Source organism: Macrotis lagotis, chromosome X (assembly GCF_037893015.1).
Source record: "Macrotis lagotis isolate mMagLag1 chromosome X, bilby.v1.9.chrom.fasta, whole genome shotgun sequence".
NCBI lineage: Eukaryota > Metazoa > Chordata > Mammalia > Peramelemorphia > Peramelidae > Macrotis > Macrotis lagotis.
The window spans coordinates 330,890,813-330,911,887 of record NC_133666.1 but is presented as its reverse complement, the minus strand read 5'-3'; the positions used below and the strand labels follow the sequence as shown (position 1 = coordinate 330,911,887).

Here is a 21,075-nt window from a genome sequence, read left to right as displayed (position 1 = left end):
AATGGAATAGGAAATGGAATAGGAAAGACTTCTTACCAAAGAGAGAACAACTTTCACTCAACCTGAAAGGAAATTAGGGGAGTAGAGATGATGAGGGAGAGAGTTCAAGGCTTGGTGGACAGCAAGTGAAAATGTTCAGAATTAGTAGATGGATTATTATATTCAAGAAATACCACATTTCTTGTTTCTAAGTAGGTGGTACTGCAAAGTATTTTAATGTGGTAGTCATTCCATTGATATAGTAATTATCTTTTAACCCCCCCCCCCCCCAAATCTTGGGAATTTACAGGACATTGCCAGTATCCCCTTCACAGTTAATTTGCCAATTGTACCTGGAGCACATACATAGCATTTTGTTGAACAAAGAGGATAACAGAAAGACACGCATTTTATTTTGCCTCTTCAACATTAACAACATTTTTTAAACAATCAGCCAAGCAAGATTTTTCCAGTTCTTAAAAATGACATGCTGGGAAAGGCTTTAGAATTCTTTAGAATTCTGCGGTTAACAACATGTAGCCTTCAGCAAAGGTAATTTTAATGATGGGTTTTTAGTTTTGAGGTTGCTTTATAACAAGCTTGGAGTAAAAGCCTGTGGCAGGGTATAGCTCAGGGATTTAATGTTCTTTAATAGGATTATTTAATATATTTGGGTGTGTTCAATTCCCTTTCATTTTAATTTGGGTAAGAATACTACAAAATTATAATTGAGGATCATTTTTTAAAAAATGTTGTTTCTATCCCCTTTCTTCTATTTTAATCTAGGAACTTTCAGCTTGGAACCTGAGCCATTTTTCATAGGGATAGCAAAATGAACCTCCCAGTTTTTTGTCACTTCAGTCATTTTATAAAGTAAGTTCAAATTGCTGATTTTGTCCCCCCTTCTTCCTTTTTACAGCTGGAGGCTCATACTACATGATCTCAAGGTCCTTAGGTCCTGAATTTGGAGGGGCAGTCGGACTCTGTTTCTATCTGGGCACTACTTTTGCAGGTGCAATGTATATTTTGGGGACAATTGAAATTTTTTTGGTAAGTCTTTTTGTTGTTTGGTTTATATTGAAATGCATTTTTTTTCCTGTCACTGTGGACAATTATTTAAAAGTCATCAGTCCATTCACAGGCACTGGGATAGGGACTGGATATGTAATTTCATTGTTACAGAAAACTTCTGGGTGAAGAAAACCTTTTGACTAATGTAGATTTGCTTAGAACTTGAAGAGGTTAAGGGACTTGTTCAGGGTCACACAGTGACTAGCATATAGTGAGTGCTTAATAAATGCTTCTGGTCTTACCACAGTAAGTTATTTTTTAGAGGCAAGATTTGAGCCCTAGTCATCCTGACTTAAAGAGCAGTTTCCTATCTGTAGCAGCATGCCACCTGACCATTCCATTCAAAGAAGTTACCAAAAGTCCTGGATTGTTTCTTTAGAAAATTGTTGATTATTAAGCATTCTTTAATTTGTCACCATTGCCCTCACCTGCTTTACTGTCACTATAATGGCTCTGTGCTTTTCCATGGTCTTTAGTTTGAGATTTATGCCAAACCTAAGCTTTCCCTTTGTTGAACACAAGGGTTTTAATTTGAGTTTCAAGTAGTTGACTGTTCAATATTCATTTATTTAGCATCCAATGTATATCAAGCACTGAGAATACATAATAAAAAAGGCAATCTTTGCCCATAAAGGAGGTTACAGAGCTATAGGAGGCGATAAAATGTACACACATAGGGCGGCTAGGTGGCAAAGTGCATAGAGCATTGGTCCTGGAGTCAAGAGTACCTGAGTTTAAATCCAGCCTCAGATATTTAATAATTACCTAGCTGTGTGGCCTTGGGCAAGCCACTTAACCCCATTGCCTTGCAGAAACTGAAAAAAAAAAAAGGTGTATCCACATAAGTATACAAAACAAATTTAAGGTGATTTTAGGAGAATTGGATAAACTTCAATTGAGTTATGAAGAAAACAAGGAATTGTACTGAAAGGAGGTCAAGGGGTGTTTTCTGAGCAAAAGGACAGCCTGCGAAAGACACGAAGATGACAATTTTGGTTGTATCAAATCATTGCATTCATTTTATTTATTTATTCATTCTTCCATCCACCCATCCATTTATTTGTTTATTTATTTATTCATTATTTTAGTTTTTAGTTTTTGCAAAGCAATGGGGTTAAGTGACTTGTTGGAAGTCAGATTGCTAGGTAACTGTTAAGTGTCAGATGTTGGATTTGAACTCAGATCCTCTTGATTCCAGGGCCAGTGTTCTATCCACTGCATCACCTAGCTGCTCCCCAAATTATTGCATTTAGAAGAGTAATAACTGGAAAATTTGGTTAGGACTATTGTTACAAGAGTAAAGGGCTTTAAAGGAAAATAAGAGTTTTTCTTTGGTCCCAAAGGTAATGGAAAGCCATTGATCTTGTTGATCCAAATGAATGACATGGTCCATTTTGTAGTTTGATTATTTTCTTAACCAGGTGGAAGATGGATGGATTGAAACAGACTAAGTGAGATGCCATGAGGTTCTAAATTGGAGTGATAGACATGTGAGTGGAAAGAAAGGGACAGATAAGAGCCAGCATTTCTGCAGCAATTACTTTGCAGATGGGGAAAGGTGCTGTTCCCATTTTACAAATGAGGAAACTGAGACAGGCAGCCATTAAATGACTTTCCCATAACTGTTAGGTATCTGAGGCAAGATTTGAACTTTGAGCTTCCTGACTTTAAGACCAAGATTCTACTCTTGTAACCAAATTGAATATATGGGGTGAGGGGTGAATGAGGAGTCTCTCTCCAAGGTTGCAAATTGAAACTTAAAGGATGAAACTGTGCCCAGTAGAGAAACAAATTAAAGGAGACTTGAGTTTTGGGGAAAAAGGTGAGTTCTGTTTTAGTCATGTTGGGCTTGAGATACCTATGGGATATCTAGTTTGAAATCTTCAGAAAGTAAGTAGTTGCCCATATGACTGGAACTCAGGAGAAAGACTGGGGTTTTATTTCTGGATGTGGAAGTGAGTCATTTGCTTCATGATGGGCTATCCCAAGGTCACCAAGTACAGAAAACAAGTCAGTTGAAGTTGGGATAGTGCCAGACTGATTCTTCCATCAAGGCTGACAAATCTTCTAACTTTTTCTTTTCCATCATGGTAAAAAGGTAGTCTAGGGAGTCCTAGTCTCCTAATGTTTTTCTCTGCTATCATTACATTCTTTCTCCTTCACTCTCTTCCAAAACACAAAACAAAATAAAGTTTTGTCAGTTTGCTTCCCTCTAAAAATAGAATTTTAATTGAATTAAAATAGTTGGTCCATTTTTCCAATAATTAACTACTAAATTTAGCCACCCAGGTGGTCTGATTTGTATACGGGAAGAGCAAGAAGGGGCACAAAGAATTTGGGGAAACAGTTGCCAACAATTCTGATTTCATTAAAAATTTGAACTAAATATATCCCTGTTATTTAAGCCAATCATAAACTTCCACTCAATGAGTGTCTCCTGTACTTAGGTTTTTTTTTTTTTAGGTTTTTGCCAGGAAAATGGGGTTAGTGGCTTGCCCAAGGCCACACAGCTAGGTAATTATTAAGTGTTTGAGACCGGATTTGAACCCAGGTACTCCTAACTCCAGGGCCAGTGCTGTATCCACTGTGCCACCTAGCCGCCCCCTAGGCTTTTCTTTCCAACCTTTTCAAATCCCTCTTCTTTCCTCAGGGGCTGCTTAAGAAAGTAGGTTATAGTTTTGCTTAGCAATTGGTTCTTTAAGATGACATTTTCATATCTTCAAATACTTGGGAGGTATAGAAACCCAAATCTGTATAATAACCTTTGATGATATATGAATTAGATGTCTGTCTAATGCAGCAGTTTACCTTTGTAAACTTTGTGCTATCCCAGATGTTCCATGGATCCTTTCTGGTGGTCCACGAATTCAAAATTTTTCATAATTATAAATGGACATTTGGTTCAGTAAATATCTGAATATATAAAATATATAAAAAAGATATAAAAACAAAAACTTTTAACCAAGGAGTTATAATTAAATTTTTTTATTATCATAAAGAAAAACTATTTTAGGGAGTCTTTGGTCATTTTTAAGAGTGTAAAACTGTTAAGACTAAAAATTTTGAGATCTGTTACCCTAGTTTATATTTTCACTGGGAGGCCATCCTCCTCCCTATTCCCTTTGTTATGTTAAAAATCAGTTTGTTTAAAAAGAAATGGTTGGTTAAATCTACTCCTTTCCTTGCTTTTGCTACTAGAGCTCCCCCCCCCCCCCCCCACGCCAGCTTCCCTCAAAGCAAGATAAAACAATAAACCAGAAAAACAACCCATGTAGTTCCTGGTCCAGTTCCATATACTTTAAATATCACACACACACACACACACACACACACACACACACACACACACACACACACACACTAGTCTAAGTTCAAACTAGAAAGGGCTAGATAGGACAGTGTTTTAATGCCTTAAAATTGCAATGTGACATTGTCAATGTGGGTCTTTCTTCCACAGACAGATCACAGTTTGTCCAGGGTTTTACTTACTATTTCTAGAAACAACATCACCCTTGAGTTGACCCTCCTTGAACTTAGGTTAGTACGTGGAAAAGAGTTATGCCATCTGTCAGTGGGATGCAAGTAGGACCTGCTGAAGCTTAGGTTTCACTGTATAGACTTGAGAAACTCAGTTTTGCCTACACAAACACACACACACACACACACACACACACACACACACACACACGTATAATGGGGTCTCAGTAGTATGCTACTCTAGTAGACTTAAAGGTTAAAATGGTCTCCAAGGATTAAAAGACTTGAATGTACCAATAACCAACAAAATGTATGATTTTTTTCAAAATGCTATTGGGTTTGTGCAGTGGATAAAGTACCAACTCTGGCATCAGGTGTCTGGCCTCAGACACTTACTAGTTGTGTGACTCTAGGCAAATCACTTAAGCCCAGTTGCCTCAACAACAACCAAAAAATTGTAAAAAAACAAAACAAATGTTATATATAAATCACATTGTCATGTATAAATCACAAATTCATTACCCATGTGTTGCTGAAATTGAAGCAACATCACATCACTTAGCTGAAAGGATACTAAATTTAATAAGAGAATCTGAGTTAAACTCTTTGCTCTACTTATATAGTACCTGTGTGACCTTGGGCAAATCCTTTTCTTCTTTGGATCTCAGTTTCTTCATCTGTAAAGAGGAAGTAAATGGAAGTAGATACTTTTCTAGTTCAGAAATTCTGTGACTCTAGACAAGGTCACCAGGAGAGAGTGAATGTTGCATTTCAGGCTCCAAGAAAATGGCAATCTAACTTGTCAGTGGAAAGCAAAATACAGTCATCATATATAACTAATGAATCAACAGACATGTAAAATGAAGATCATACTTATGATGAAATGTCATTCACCCCTTGTTAGCAAGGTGATGGGCACAAGGTACAGAAAGGTCACATTTTTGGAAATGACCATTGAGTGGATTCATTTTGAGTGACTGTTTAATTACTAGAGTTTTTTTTATCTTATTTTTTTCCCAATGACATGTAAGTACAAGAGTTTTTAAGCCTAATAAATTGAGTAAGGTTGGAAGTTGGGAAAGGAATGCTTTAGCAATAATAATGATAGGAAAAAAAGGAAGAAAGGACCAACATTTAAAATTTTTTAAATGTTTCAAAACATTTTTGAAATGCATAGAAGAGTACATAAAGTCAGATGCACAGCAGTTTTAAAAAGGTTGGAGGTAAGTAGACAATGAACTCAGATATCCTTGACAGTCAGTAAGTACCAAGACATGGAGACAGGTCCCTTTCAAAGTTCTGATCCTCATACTCACTCATAAAGGTACAAATACTCTATAGCAAGAAATCTTACAGGAAAAAAAAAATGCAGCTAACATACCCCAGGATGTGGATGCTGGAGACACAGCTTTGGCTATATCTTTGATAGCTTCATCTTAAAAGAGTTAGACTGTCTATCATGGACAGTTGGTTAAGTCTGACTGCCAGGGCCATTAGCCTTGTCTTTACTGTGTAATCTGGTATAGTATCAAGATCACTAGACCTGGGAGAGACCAAGGCTTAGGTCTTCCATCAAGAATTCCATAATAGCCATGAATTCAAATAAGTCACTTGATCTCTATGAATAAATAAGAATTCAAGTCAACAATTTTTTGTGAGATTTCATGTTTGCCTCAGTTTTCTCATGTGTTAATGGGGATAATAATAATAAAATGTACCTTCTGGGGTTGTTTTGAGGATCCAATGAGATAATGATTATAATGCATTTAGCCTTGGTAAACTCTATAGAAATATTACTACCACTGCAGCCTCTACTATACTATTAGCACTGCCACTATCATGATCACCACCACTACTACTACCACCAGTATCAACACCACCACCACTATTACTGCTATTATTATACTACAACCACTCTTATTGCTACTTGTACTACTACTATTGCTATTACATTAAAATACTTAATGTAATTAATTCATAAATGAACATTTCCTGCCCAGTATTCTGTTGGAAACTATAAAAGATACATCTAAGTGAACAAGAGAATATGAGGAGGGAGAGAGGTCATGAATAGATAGCAGAGATCAGATCAGTGGGCAGGTGACATGTGAGCTGAGCTGAAGGAAGCTTCAGACAGGCAGATAAGGAGGGAGAAATACATTCTTGGCATCAAGGATGGCTTGTTCAAATCAGCAGGGGCATGACATGGAATATCTGGTTTAGAGATATCTTGTAGCCCAGCTGGGTTAGAATTGAAAAGTACATAAAGAAGAGTGATATAAAAAAAAGATTAGTTTGGAACCACATTGTAGAGGTTCCAGAGGACTTACTCTGAGATGTGGCTTTTGCCCTGGTAAGAGCAATAGGATAATTTGAGCAGAAAGTAATAGGCCCAGGTTTGAGTCTTAGAACATTTCAGCTACTGGTAGTGGAGGAAGAAATGGGAAGGGGTGAAGACTGGAATTGGGAAATCTCTTCAAATAGTCTATGAGACTGGGAAGAAAGTCTGAATTCAGAGTGATGCCAGAGTGAGGGAGTGAAGATGATGGAGGTAATAGATGTTGTGGAGATCTCATGGAAAGGACATGATTGTGTACTTCTGTTGAGTCTACCATCATACTCCCATTCATTCAAACTCAGTTCTTTTTTTTTTGTGATGATTTTTTTTATTTACTATGTTTTTTTATTTTTTCTTTTAAATTTATTTTTTATTCTCATTTTGTACAAATGTTTTTTTACATTAATAAAATATTCTTGTTTACAAGTAAACAAAATACTGCTCCTCCCCCATGAATATAGATAGACTTGTTTGGACAAAAAAAGTAAAGGGGAGAGAAAAAAATTAAAATAAAAAAATAATAATAGTAATAATTGTAGGTATGGCCAGGTGGCGCAATGGACGAAGCACCAGCCCTGGAGCCACGAGCACCCGAGTCCATATCCAGCCTCGTAAACCCAACAATCACCCAGCTGTGTGACATGCAAGCCACCCGATCCCCACTGCCCTGCAAAAACCAAAAAAAAAAAGGAAAGAAAAAAAAAGACCCAAAATAAAATAAAATAATAATAATAGTAGGGGTGGCTGGGTGGCAGACAGAGCATTGGCCCTTGAGCCAGGAGCACCTGGGTCCAAATCCGGCCCCAGACACCCAAAGATAACCCCGCTATGTGGCCCCAGGCAGGCCATCCAGCCCTACTTGCCCTGCACCCTCCCCCAAATAATCATAACAAAAAATGTGCTTCAGTCTTTGTTCCAACACCAACAACTCTGTCATGGGTGGATTTCATTCTTTATGATAAGTCCATCACAAAAGTTATTTCCATATTTTTCCACCATTGCCATTGCTGATCACAACTCCCTCCTTTCTTATTTCTCCACTACCATGTACTCTATTTTCTCTCTCCTTTCACTATGACTCTGCTGTAGGGTCGCTGAGTGGCACAGCAGACAGATCCCTGGTCCTGGGGCCAAGAAGCCCTGAGCCCCCATACCACCCCTTAGGCCCAGAATCCACGGCCCTATGGTCCTGGACAGGCCTTCCAATCCCAGCCCCTTGTAAGAAGTAAGAAAGAAAATGTGTTATATCTGGCCACTCTCCCCCCATGGTCCATCCTCTCCTCCTTTATTCATATCCCCACCCCTTCCCCCTGCTCCCCCCTCCTTCTTACTCCAGATGTCTATACCCCATTGAGTATATTTGCTGTTTCCTCTCCTAGCCATCTCTGATGAGAGCAAAGTTTCCCTCATTCCCCCTTGCCTCCCCCCTTCCATATCATTGCAATAGCTCATTGTAATAAAAATAATCTTATGTGAAATATCTTGGACTATTCCCCTTCTCCTTTTTCTTTCTCCCATTCCATTTCCCTTTTTTTTCTGTTGACTCCATTTTTACACCATATTTTATCTTCGAATTCAGCTTTCTCCTGTGCTTCAACTATAAAAGCTCTCTCTCTACCTGCTCTATTAACTGAGAAGGTTCATATGAGTATTATCAGTGTCATTTTTCTATGCAGGAATGCATGCAGTTCATCCTCATTAAGTCCCTCATATTTCCCCCCTCTCCTCCAATCTCCATGCTTCACCTGAGTCCTGTATCTGAAGATCAAACCTTCTGTTCAGCTCTGGCCATTCCAAAAGGAACATTTGAAATTCCCCTGGTTCATTGAAAGTCTATCTTTTTCCCTGGAAGAGGACATTCAGCCTTTCTGGGTAGTTCATTCTTGGCTGCATTCTAAGCTCTTTTGCCTTCTGGTATATTGTATTCCAAGCCCCACGAACTTCCAATGTAGCTGCTGCTAAGTCCTGAGTGATCCTGACTGCAGCTCCACGATATTTGAACTGTGTCCTTCTGGCTGCTTGTAATATTTTCTCTTTGACTTGGGAGTTCTGGAACTTGGCTATAATATTCCTGGGGGTTGGTTTTTTGGGATCTCTTTCTCAGGGGAATTTGGTGGAGTCTCTCCATTTCTATTTTGCCCTCTGCTTCTAGAATATCAGGGCAATTTTCCTGTAGTAATTCTTTGAAAATGATGTCAAGGCTCTTCTCCTGATCATGACTTTCAGGTATTCCAATAAGTTTTAAATTATCTTTCCTAAGTCTGTTTTCCATATCAGTTGTTTTTTCAATGAGATATTTCACATTTTCTTCTTATTTTTCATTTTTTTTGTTTTGAAGTCTTGATTCCTGATTTCTGTTAAATTCATCAATCTCCCTGAATTCTATTCTTTGTCTGAAGGATTTGTTCTCCTCAGAGAGTTTTCTTATCTTTTTTTCCATCTGGCCAATTTTGCTTTTTAAAGTATTCTTCTTCTCAATAACTTTTTGAACTGTTTTATCCATTTGACCTAAGCTGGTTTTTAGCATGCTATTTTCTTCAGCATTTTTTTGGATTTCCTTGACTAAGCTGCTGACTTCATTTTCATGTTTTTCCTGCATCTCTCTCCTTTCTTTTCCCAGTTTTTCTTCCAACTCCCTCATTTGATTTTCAAAGTCTTTTTTGAGCTCTGTCATAGCCTGAGCCCAATTTCTGTTTTTCTTGGAGTCTTTAGATGCAGGAGCTTGTGCTTCCTCATCTTCAGACTGAGTATTTTGGTCCTTTTTGGGCTCATTTGCAAAATATTTCTCAATAATCTTCTTTTTGTTTCTCTGCTAGCTCATTTTCCCAGCCTGGGCCTGGTTTGGGGTGCTTCTTGAGCTTTTGGGAAACTCCCACAAGGGTCTCAGTGTGTGCGGCTCTGTCCTCCCTCCTGGTCTGTGAATGACCATAAGTGCCCCACTCTGCCAAGGGGCTGAGGTGGGGGGGAGGGGTTGCTGTTCTATGGGGATGCCTAGACTGTGATCAGGATCTGAATGTGGTCAGAGCCCCAGAGTCCTGTTTCAGGGGCAGAGGCAAACTCAGTTCTTTAAAGAAAAATAGTCATCATTCTTTTATCATGGCAAATCATGGCAAAAGATATTTTAAAACTCCTTCAATTCTTTTGTTTACAAGAAATATAGAAACAAAAATCACAATTTTAATGAATCCAAGATATATTTATCACTGTGGACAAAAGGTAAGAGGGAGACACTGAAGGGATTCCTTTTTCTCTCATCCACCTCAAATAAACTCCTTCAAACCTGACCACATACATGTCAATCATCACAAGAAGAATAATGCAGAGGTCCTAGACTCTGATGTCTGATGTCAGCACATTGGTCAAATTTAATAAAGGCTATAGGGTTAAATGACACTGCAGCAAGTCTAGTAGGAATAATCAAATATTCAATCAGATGGTACATGCCTAAATGAAGTATAAAATGCTATTTAAATGAGGGAGAGATGGAGAGAATTGAGTTCATAGAAAGCCTGGTAGATGGTAGAGGTAGCATTGGAATTTGTTCCTTTTGGGGGGAGGGCAATGGGGTTAAGTGACTTGCCCAAGGTCATACATCTAGTTAATATCATGCTTCTTAGGTTGGATTTGAACTCAGAATAGATTTCATTCTTTAAGGATGTGTATAAACTGTCATCAGGTAGAAATTCAGGATGAATAGGTTATTATTTACTGGATAGAGGTCAGAAAAGACTGTTAGGTATAACCCCCCCCCCCTTTTCTCCAATTTTTCTGATCAGTCAATGATTAGCTTTTTGGGCAGAAAACTTAATCGATGAAATGGTCATAGGACATCCTCCCAGAAAAATGAAATATTTGGGGTGTATTAAATGTACAAGGATTGAACTGTATTATCTTTTGAAAGGGGAGAAAAGTATGTACTTTGAAAAAATTTCACGTAAATATGTGTTTTTCCCTTCCTGCAGACTTATATTTCTCCGAATGCTGCCATATTTCATTCAGAAGATGTTGAAGGAGAAAATAGAGCCATGCTCAACAATATGCGAGTTTATGGGACATGCACACTCATCTTGATGGCCATGGTGGTGTTTGTTGGTGTAAAATATGTCAATAAGCTTGCCCTTGTATTTCTGTCCTGTGTTATCCTCTCAATTCTTGCCATTTATGCCGGTGTCATCAAGACTGCTTTTGATCCTCCAAACATTCCGTAAGATGTTCTAATACTTGCTAGAAGTGTACTACCCTGTGTTTAGTAGTTAGAATGAGATCTTAATTACTTTATGTGGTCCAGTTCTGCCTGCTTTTGGAAATTTTAAATTGTACTTGCACACTTGTGAGTGTGTGTAGAGCAATCTTCCATGACTCTTCTTGTGATGATTGACATGTATGTGGTCAAGTTTGAAGGGGCTTGTTGAGGGGAATCAGAGAAGAAGGAATTCCTTCAGTGTCTCCCTCCCACCTGTCCACCATGATTAATATACCTTGGATTCATTAACATTGTGTTTTTGTTTCTATATTTCTTGTAAACAAAAAATTGAAGGAGTTTTATAATATTGTTTGCCACAATTTGATTTGATATCTAAAAGCATGAGGACTATTTTTCTTTAAAGAACTGAGTTGAATGAATGCCGTTGTTAGGGTTTGAAGACTATTTAACCACATATCATATATTAATTGTATCAGTATAAAGTTATCTGGAGTATTCTTTTCTTAGTCTACTATATGAATACAATGATCTGTGAACCATAAACTCATAAAATACCTGAAATGAGAAACAAATAGGGCCATAACACTGAGTAACAGCTTTTCAAAAAAAATTATCCTATTTTCCATATTAAAACTTCCAAGTATATTCAAATAGCTGAGAAGAGAGGAAAAGGGATTTAAAATCTGTATGCTCAGCAGCCCACTACGTCTACTTCTCAAATATTCTCTTTATTTTCACAACAACCTATTGTTATCCTCATTTTATATTTGGGAAACTGAGGCAAACAGCAGGTAGGTGACTTGCCCATAGGCATACAAACAAGTATAAGGCTAGATTTAAACTGTCTCCATGACTCTTAAGATTGGTGTTTTATCCAATGTGTCACCCAGGTTCCTCAAAAATAACAATGACTTTGATATTTCAAATTTTATTGCACTTAGGGTTATCTACTTTTGAGAATTTAAAGATAAATTCTATCTGTATGTGTATGCCTGTGTATGTAATGTGGAGAGACAGACAGATATACAGAATGTGTGTGTGTGTGTGTGTGTGTGTGTGTGTGAGGGAGAGAGAGAAGAGAAGATGAGAGAGAGAGAGAGAGAGAGAGAGAGAGAGAGAGAGAGAATGTATGTGAGAGACAGAAAAGAGGGAGAAAGGGGGAGAATAGAGAATAGAGGATAGAGAGAGAGAAAGAAGCGTGGGGAAGAGAGAAAGAGACAGGCAACAGAGAAAGTGTGTAAGGGAGAGGGAGAGAGAGACAGGGGAGGGAAGGAGAGCTAGGTATTGTGTAACTCTTTCAAATTTGCCATGATACTTTCGGCCAAATAGAGGAAAGGATGCAAGATCTACTCTTCTGATTGGCTTTCACTCTGTTTAGGGTTTGTCTTCTGGGGAATCGCACATTATCCAAACGGGACTTTGATGTCTGTGCTAAATTCCAAGTCATAAATGATGAAACTGTGACAACCCAACTCTGGGGGCTCTTCTGCAACAGCTCTATGCTTAATGCTTCATGTGATGATTACTTTTACCAAAACAATGTGACTGAAATTCAGGGAATTCCAGGTGTTGCCAGTGGTGTCATACTAGGTAAGTTTAAAATTTTGAAAAGAAGAAGGAAGGATGGATGGATAGAAAGGAAAAGGAAGGTAGAATAGCGTTAATGATAAAGATACAATCAGCCATGCTGTTTTTTCTAGATTTTTTTCTTCCAATGAAACAAGCTTGTCACCTCAAGCTTTTATAGAAAATAGAAAAGGTTTAAAATGAAGAATTTGGATAGAAATTCCATTTCTCAAATGTACATCCTACACTTTAACTGCATATTGTCATGTTTCATATTAGTGTTCCATGAGTTGAGTGTGTATTGTGTTTTGAATTGAACCCTAGAGGTTAATGGTCTATTTATTTTACATTTGAAGAAAGAAACACATCTGTATATGAAGTTGGATTTGAACCCAGGTCTTCCTGACTCTGTCCACCACATCAAGGCCCCCTCCAGCTCAAACTCTTTGAGCTTTTGTGTGATATTATAGAAGAGGGTGCTCCAGGAGCCTGGTTGGGAACAAATGAAACAGCTGAAGAGCTATACAAGACTATGTGCCATCATATGATCAATTCTTTGAAGCAAAATCACTGAGACCAGGAATAATAGGAAAAGGCTCCATGAAAGTATGGTGACTCCCAAAAGCTGGTTAGGATTGGTTGGAGTGGGGCTTTCATGAGTAAAGATTTTTAAACCTGGGCTGGTGGTAGCTCTGTGGCTTGGGGCAGGTTTTTACACTTTACTTATAAAATTAGACCATACAGCAGGACCTAGCATAGGGAGGGACTTGAAAGATAAGCAGATGAATCCGAAGTTGATGTGTTGTAGATGGTAAAGCTATTGGTGTGGAGGACTATTAAGCAGTGAAAGACCAACCATAAATTTTATTGATGGGATTATGTGAGAAGTATTTTAAATTAATTTCTCAGAAATCAGTTTTCTGTTTAAAAAAAAAAAAAGAAAAATTATTGAATTATGACCAAAGGCTTTGGAGACTTGAGATTGACCCAGTCAAGTCCAAGTGATTCCTTCAGGACCATAATTCTTCTGAGTCATAAGAATCATGTTTCATAAGAGAACACAAGTTTCTTTTTTTCCCCTTGTTAACAGAAAATCTGTGGAGTACTTATGCAGAACAAGGAGCATATGTAGAAAAGAAAGGTATGCCTTCACTCCCAGTGTCGGAGGAAACGAAAACTAGTGGCCTACCTTATGTATTGACGGACATCATGACCTACTTTACGATGTTGGTAGGAATTTATTTCCCATCTGTGACAGGTAATGCTCTTTGCTTTTTGGAAAGAAGGGATTGGGATGGACAGCTGCTTTGAGAGTTCAGAAATTCCAATATTCTTTTCCTTGAAATAAAGCAGAGCCAGATATATGAACTCAGTAGAAGATGGGGTTTGAACTCATGCCTGGAATTTGGGAAGTTCTTTTAAAAAAAAGTACTTTGAAAATTTTATTTCCATATCATTGAATTTAAAGTAGTTGTACTTAAAGTGGTTGTAATCCTATGTATTTTATGCATTTAAAAAAAAATTCTGAAAAGGAATCTATAGATTTTGCCAGACTGTCAAAAGTAGTCTAAGACATAAAAAGGTTAAAAATCTTTGGGTGAGGTGATGTTCTTCCAACTCTACCTCTGGGATGCTTTATATATGGAGGTTCAAGGAGAATAGCTAGGATCTTAGGGGAATTTAGAAAAGTAGCCAAATTCTATTTTCTGAAGTGATTTTCTTAAATTCTTTAAGGAAAGATAAGTAAAACAGCTAGATAATAGTTAACTATTACAATTTCTAAAGTGACTTTTAAAAAAAACTAAATTAAACTTTGAGAGGCAGTCAGAGTTGTGACTTGCCCAGAGTCACACACTAGTGCCAGAAGTTGAATTTGAAGGTAAATCTTACTGCCTCTAGAGCTGGTACCTTTCTAGTGTGCCACCTAGCTGTCTCCTAGGCAAGGACTGAAGGGGAATTGGAACTGATGCTGGAATAGCCCAAGTTTTCAGCACTGAAAACAACTCTATCCAAACCAAAAATGTTTTAAAATATTTTTCTGTTTGCATGTCATGAGAAAGATTCATAGCACAGAATGTGCCATTCATGGAGATCCCAGATACTCAGCTTCATCTTTTGAAGATATAGAAGATTTATTCTTAGAAGCAAAAAATGAAAAAAAAATTGAATTAGGAAAGGGAACCATAGCTATTGTCCAGAGGAGTCTTCTCCCACTTCTTGCTGAAGACTGCTTTAGAAATGCCTCTTCAACTTAGTTAAGTGGTAAGCAAATGGCCCAATATTACTTCTCAAGGATTTGTGCATTTTAAGCACGGAATTCCAACTCCCAGGATATTAACTTCTGATCGAATGACCATAGGATTGTATGTATCATGTTTTGTCTTATTTTTTTTAGGGTGACTTTTTTTCCTTGTGACTCATTTTTGAAATTATATCCATTCAACTTTTCTTAATTCTGCTTATAGCACTTACCTTCCCCATCTTTAAAATGGAGTAGAAGTCACTGTTGTGACTTCTTATGGTGTATTCTTATGTAGTAGTCTTATGTTGTATTCTTATGATCCTATGAGGCAACTTATTGAGTCCCTCAACTACAAAATGAGAGAATTGGAAGAGATGACCCCTAAAATCACTGAATTCTTTTTTTCAATATTCCTATTCCAACCTTCTATTTTCAGGTCTCTATTGTCATCTAAAGTCATTGGTAATTTTAAAAGTAAATTAATTTACAGTCTATCCTCTCTAGTTAAAAGCTAATATTTTTCATTCCAACATTTTAATCAGTTTAATTTAAAACAATTATATTCTGAATAGTATTACAGTTTTTAAAGCAGTATTTTTGCAACTTAAAGTAGTTGAGTGGCCTATTATCACAAAGGAATATTGCAAATAGTAATGCACTTAGTTTTTTAAATACCTAAATCCAGTAGTAGTGGTATAACTTTATTCAATATTTTTTCTTTTTTCTTATATTAACATTTTTATTTGAAATTTTGAGTTCCAAATTCTTTTTAAAATTTTTTAAAATTTATTTTCATCCATTTGTACATGCAAATTTCCAAGTTACAAAATTTTCCTCCACACTGCTCTCCTACCTGCCTTCTCTCAGCAGGGAACAGTCAGATTAGCATTTTCCATACATATTTTCTTAAGCATATTTACAAATTAATAATTTTTGGCATGAGGAATTAGGATTAAGGGAAAGAGATATATAAGAGATAATTTTTATATGATATTTATCAGATTTGTAAGGGTTGTTTTTTTCTATCCCTTCCCTTCTCCCTCTCTGAGTTGGTGAGCAATCAGATACAGGTTATACATATAAAGCACTTGAAGATTATTCCACTTCTCATTTCATGGTAATTGAAAGGGCATATTTTGAGACTTGTTTTTTTTTTATCACAGGCTAGTGTAATGCTGCAAGAATAGCTCAGCTTTTAAGTGAGGGATCTGCTTGAGTTCAATCTGTCAGTACCTACTTCTGATGAATGATCTTCCATGGCCCTCAGTGTCCATGTGAGATTAGAAAACTAATTATTTTTATGTATGCTGCTTTTCCCTTCTAATCAAAGAATATCACTGATTTTCTAAAAGACCAAATTAGGTAAACCAGTGGTTGTAGTGCTTCTATTTTAAGGGAACAAAGAGTGTTCTAAATGGGACAGGATGCTATCTTGGTAAGGTTTTAACCCAGCCACACAGTTGTTCCAGATCCTCAGAAGGTTTGTGTCATAATCCTCATTTGATACCCCAGCATGCCTGCATGTAGAGAGAGATTTAATAGCTTTTAATATCTTCCATAAAAGGGTCAGATTAGATAAATAGCAACTAAATCCCGTGAAATGATAATCATAGTCTCCGCTGGAATTTTGCCCAGTTTTTTCCCCTCTCTTTTTTTCATCATGCAAATGTTCCCTTTTCTCTGAATGCAATAGTGAAACTTCTACTTTAGTGCTAAGGAGTCACTACCAATCATGTAAAATTATCTTTGAGGAGGTTCATATGGGCCACCAGGTCCCAGAGCCACCCAACTGCTGCCATGTTCCACTGGATCCTCAGCAAGGCCAAGAAGCATGCAGACTTGAGCCCCCTCTTTATGTATTAAAGCTGGGGGAGCTTTGTATATCTTGAATCTGACAGCATTCAATCATGATATCAATGGGACCGAAAAAAATAATCTAGAGCCTTAGAGCAAAGTTAAATACCACTGAACCATACAAGTTTTACTTTGTTAATATGAATTATTGCAAACTGAAGAAAGAAGGCTCTTAATTCTAAGAGAAAATGATGCTTTTTCAAATAGCTGAAAATAAACATTTTTCTAAAAGTCATCTGCATTATGCTGCAAATACAGATTTTTCTCTCACAAACATGAAGTCTTATTAGGTGATTAAAAACATAAAACTGAAGAAATACACACAGATTTATAAGTATGTATATTACACATTCTATACATCTTACACATAGATATACATGTATGTATATATACACATATGACTAAGAAGCCCCTTCATTCATTCATAGTCAATGCCTCTGTCTTTGAAATGGACTAGATTTTTTGACCTGAAGATATTTTTTGAATCACATATATTTTCTTTAATTTTTACCTTTAATTGTTTGCCAGTGTTTATATTAGAATAAGTTGGATCAAAGAAGACCGTATTGAGATAACATTTTTCCTGAACCCTAGAGACCAATTTTAGTATTGTAAGGCCAGCTATATTCACAAGGAATTCTGAAAGAAATAGAATTCTTTTGGTGAAGATCGTATTTTGGGGTGGGAGAGAAGGTGGGACAGAAGTTTTTTCTTTGGTACTGAAATTTAGAGGGTGCTACTAACAATTATAGCCTTTAAACAACATAGTCTTGATATACACACACACACACACACACACACACACACACACACACATATAATTAATATATATATATAATTAATATAATTAAGAAAACCAATCATTTCTCAAAATATGTGTTGATTATTTTTTAAATTCACAGACCAGACTCAGTTAAGAAGCCCTGCTCTGATGAATACTTAGCTACTTTCTCTAAGTATAAAAAATTGTTAGGGTTCTATGACAACTCTTTGTTTATTGTGCTTTATGAGAACTAGACAAAATTTTTATTTCCAGAATTTATTACAGAGTTTTTAAGTGTTAACATCAGGTAGCTCTTGCTGCAGTTCTTTATCAAGAATTCCTTTTTCCTAGGGTTGTTCAGATTATAAACAAGGAGGCCCTTAGCAAGATCAGTTAAGGGATTGTTGAAATTTGAGATAACTGAAACATAGAAGTGAGTACAGTTGTCCCTTTTCTACATTGCCAACTTTTCCTATCCTGGTTTCACTATGTCACAGATTGACATAAGAAATTAACCAGGAATTTTGGGGGAGTTTTATGGAAGTTGTGAATGACACCCAAAGGCCAGCAAACAGAAAAAGTTTGGAAACTGAATTGCATAAAATCATATTGTATATATGCCTATTGCATAATATCAACATATTTTATCTTTTAATTCCATAATAATTTGGACTTCTTCTCTGATGCGAAGAGAGGACCAAAAAATTTTCACACTCTTTTTAGATCATTAGTGCATCTTGATCTTAACCCCATTGACTGCAGGGATACAACCATGTCTGTTAACATTGCTTCTTTGAATGAGGGAGTAAGAATATAATCCTTTTAAATAAAGAATTTATTGACATTATTATGTCATTATGGCATGACTTAATAGTGAAGTTTTTATTCCATGTAACTAGGAAGCTTACCCTAGTTTTGCTTTGTCAGCTGTATGCTTTACCATTTCATAGAATCAAGACAATTTATTTGGTTAAGAAAAGTCTCAAGTATTTAGCATCAATAAAGATGTAAAAAGAATTTTCTACATGTCTGAGAGGCTTTCCTTCAAACTCTACCTTCAACAACTGATTTCAACCATTTTGATGGAAATAGGAAAATATTTTACATGATTGCACATGTATATCCTCTATCTCATTGTTTACCATCTCAACAATGGAGGAAGGTAAGGAAAGAGGGGAGGGATAGAACTTGAAACTGTTTTAACATATAATTGGGGGAAAAATAAAATATATTTTTAAAAAGAAAAAAGTGTCGATATTTCATTGCCTACTTAGATAGTAGATCTTGAACATGATTTAACCTTTACTAAGAATTTATTCATTACTCATGGATAAATTATTTCTGGGATGGTAAATTCTCCCTCCATTTGATAACCTGTTTTCCTATCTCCTTGTCAGCTTATTTCCTCTTAACTAGCAGTGACTGGATAGTCAAAATTGATAAAATTATATGTTAAATGAGAGTAAAAAAAATCTGAATGGGCTAAGGACTCAAAGAATAACCAGTCTGGTTTTAGTTCAGTGGTTTTGCAGTTGGCAGATGGAAATTATATTCTTCTGTGGGTGAGTTTGACCTCTGAAAAGCAAGATATTTCTGTAGTTCCTTAACCTCAACTTAAAAGTTTGTGTATCTGTCATGGTTTATAAGATAGACCAAAATAACTGATTTTGTCTGTGTTTTAGGTATCATGGCAGGTTCAAACCGATCTGGTGATTTGAGGGATGCTCAGAAATCCATTCCCACTGGAACAATTTTGGCAATTGCGACCACATCTTTTATCTGTATCCTTTGGGCAAAGATGTTGAGATGTTAGATGCCTTTGTTCTGATCTTCTTTTGTGGGAAGTGAAATTTCACATCCCAATTATCTTCACTGACATTTTTTTTCTGAAATGTACTGATCTGAATCAGAATACAGATTTCTTTTTCCAAAAAAATTTCTCAAGCCTGTGACCATAATTGTTATGTTTGTAAATATTTGGAGTGATTAGAATTGTTTGTAACGTAACAGAAAGTTATTCAATAAATTGGGGGGAAAAAAGAAGAAAAATCATAGAATTTTAACTGTAGTCATCTTTGGAGACATGGGAGGGGAGAGATACAGAGAGATGAGCAAAAGTTTCCAATCTCTTGAGACCATGATATTTTATTATACAGTGAGGTGCTCTTTTGTAGTGCCTATAACAAGCCCCTAGCTTTATAGGCAACTCACCTATTACCTAGCTTCCTAAGTTCTTGTGCTTATTTGAGCTTATTTCTATATTTTAGATGTCTTATCATTGTCCTTTAACTTAGCAAAATAGATTTGTCCAGCATTGTCCTTTTTGGAGCCTGTATAGAAGGTGTAATTTTGAGAGATAAGTATGTTCATTTTAATTTTTAGTTTGTAGCTTGCATTCTTTGAGAGCTTTGAGTCCAAGCAAAGCAATGTTTAAATAGAAGATTGAAATCCTTTGGTGTACTTTTTATTTAAAATTTTAATAAAATGTTAGTAAAACTTTATCCTACTTGCTTATATGTGTGTACAATGTACTGTATATTCAATATGTTATAAAAACTGTATATAATGTACTGGATTTTATTTTGCAAGTTTGTATATTATATAGTATATTGTATTTTGTGTATAGTATACAGTATATATGATAATAATAGTATATCATGTAATATATACAGAATACTGTATTATGCTGTGTCTGTATAATATACAGTATGTATTATATGCATATATACATATATTTATGTTATAACTGTTATAATATACAAAATATTGCATTATATTGTAATAGTTAAAATATATAGAATATTGTATTATAATAGTTATACAGAATATTGTATAGTGTGGTACATATGCATATAATATACAGGATACGTAATATAACATACATAGTATAATATGTATAATATACAGAATGTTGTATTCTGAGTATGTGTGTATAATATACATTATATTACAATCTGTATATGATACAGTATATATTAGACATATACCCATCTACTTAAGAGAGAAAAAAAACCCGTTTGAAAAGTCTTCTTTTGTAGAACCCTAATAGCACTTTTAAAGTCCCTTTTAATTATTTTCTTCATTCTGAACCAAAACTGCTGTCTTGTTCACATTGTTAGCTACATTTTTTTAGTAATACTAAAAAAAATACTATCAAAAAATACAGAAAAATAAGACAATCAATTAATTCATCATTTGCTTGTGTTTTAGTCAATCAAAAATCTGTCCCTATTAATACCTGTTCTTCTCCTTTCCTCCTTTCTAGGTTTGGAGAAGCTCTGAAAGGAAAACTTGTGATTGGCATGCTGGCCTGGCCCTCTCCCTGGGTCATCGTCATAGGCTCCTTCTTCTCCACCTGTGGTGCTGGCCTACAGAGCTTAACAGGTGCTCCTAGGCTGCTGCAGGCCATTGCAAGAGATGGAATTGTTCCTTTCCTTCAGGTGAGGACAGGCTTCATGTCTTTTTTTTTAAAGACTTTTCTCACTAACTTGGTTATGGAAGTTAGCATACACTAATTAAGCATCATTTGTATTCCAAGTGAGAGTGGACAAAATGATCTGCCCTCAAGGAGCTTCTTTTCT

At 36.1% G+C, this 21,075-nt stretch overlaps 1 protein-coding gene across 6 annotated transcripts in view; it reads left to right on the top strand.

Moving 5' to 3' along the window:
• The window catches only part of SLC12A7 (solute carrier family 12 member 7), a 283,362-nt gene that overhangs the window by 215,332 nt on the left and 46,955 nt on the right, over positions 1-21,075 (top strand). For all 6 annotated transcript variants that reach the window (XM_074201693.1, XM_074201698.1, XM_074201694.1 and 3 more), the window contains exons 6-12: positions 899-1,029; positions 10,828-11,069; positions 12,448-12,659; positions 13,726-13,893; positions 19,177-19,275; positions 19,797-19,854; positions 20,760-20,934. In XM_074201693.1, the coding sequence (XP_074057794.1) occupies positions 899-1,029; positions 10,828-11,069; positions 12,448-12,659; positions 13,726-13,893; positions 19,177-19,275; positions 19,797-19,854; positions 20,760-20,934 (1,085 nt within the window). The remainder of the gene's footprint in view (positions 1-898; positions 1,030-10,827; positions 11,070-12,447; positions 12,660-13,725; positions 13,894-19,176; positions 19,276-19,796; positions 19,855-20,759; positions 20,935-21,075) is intronic.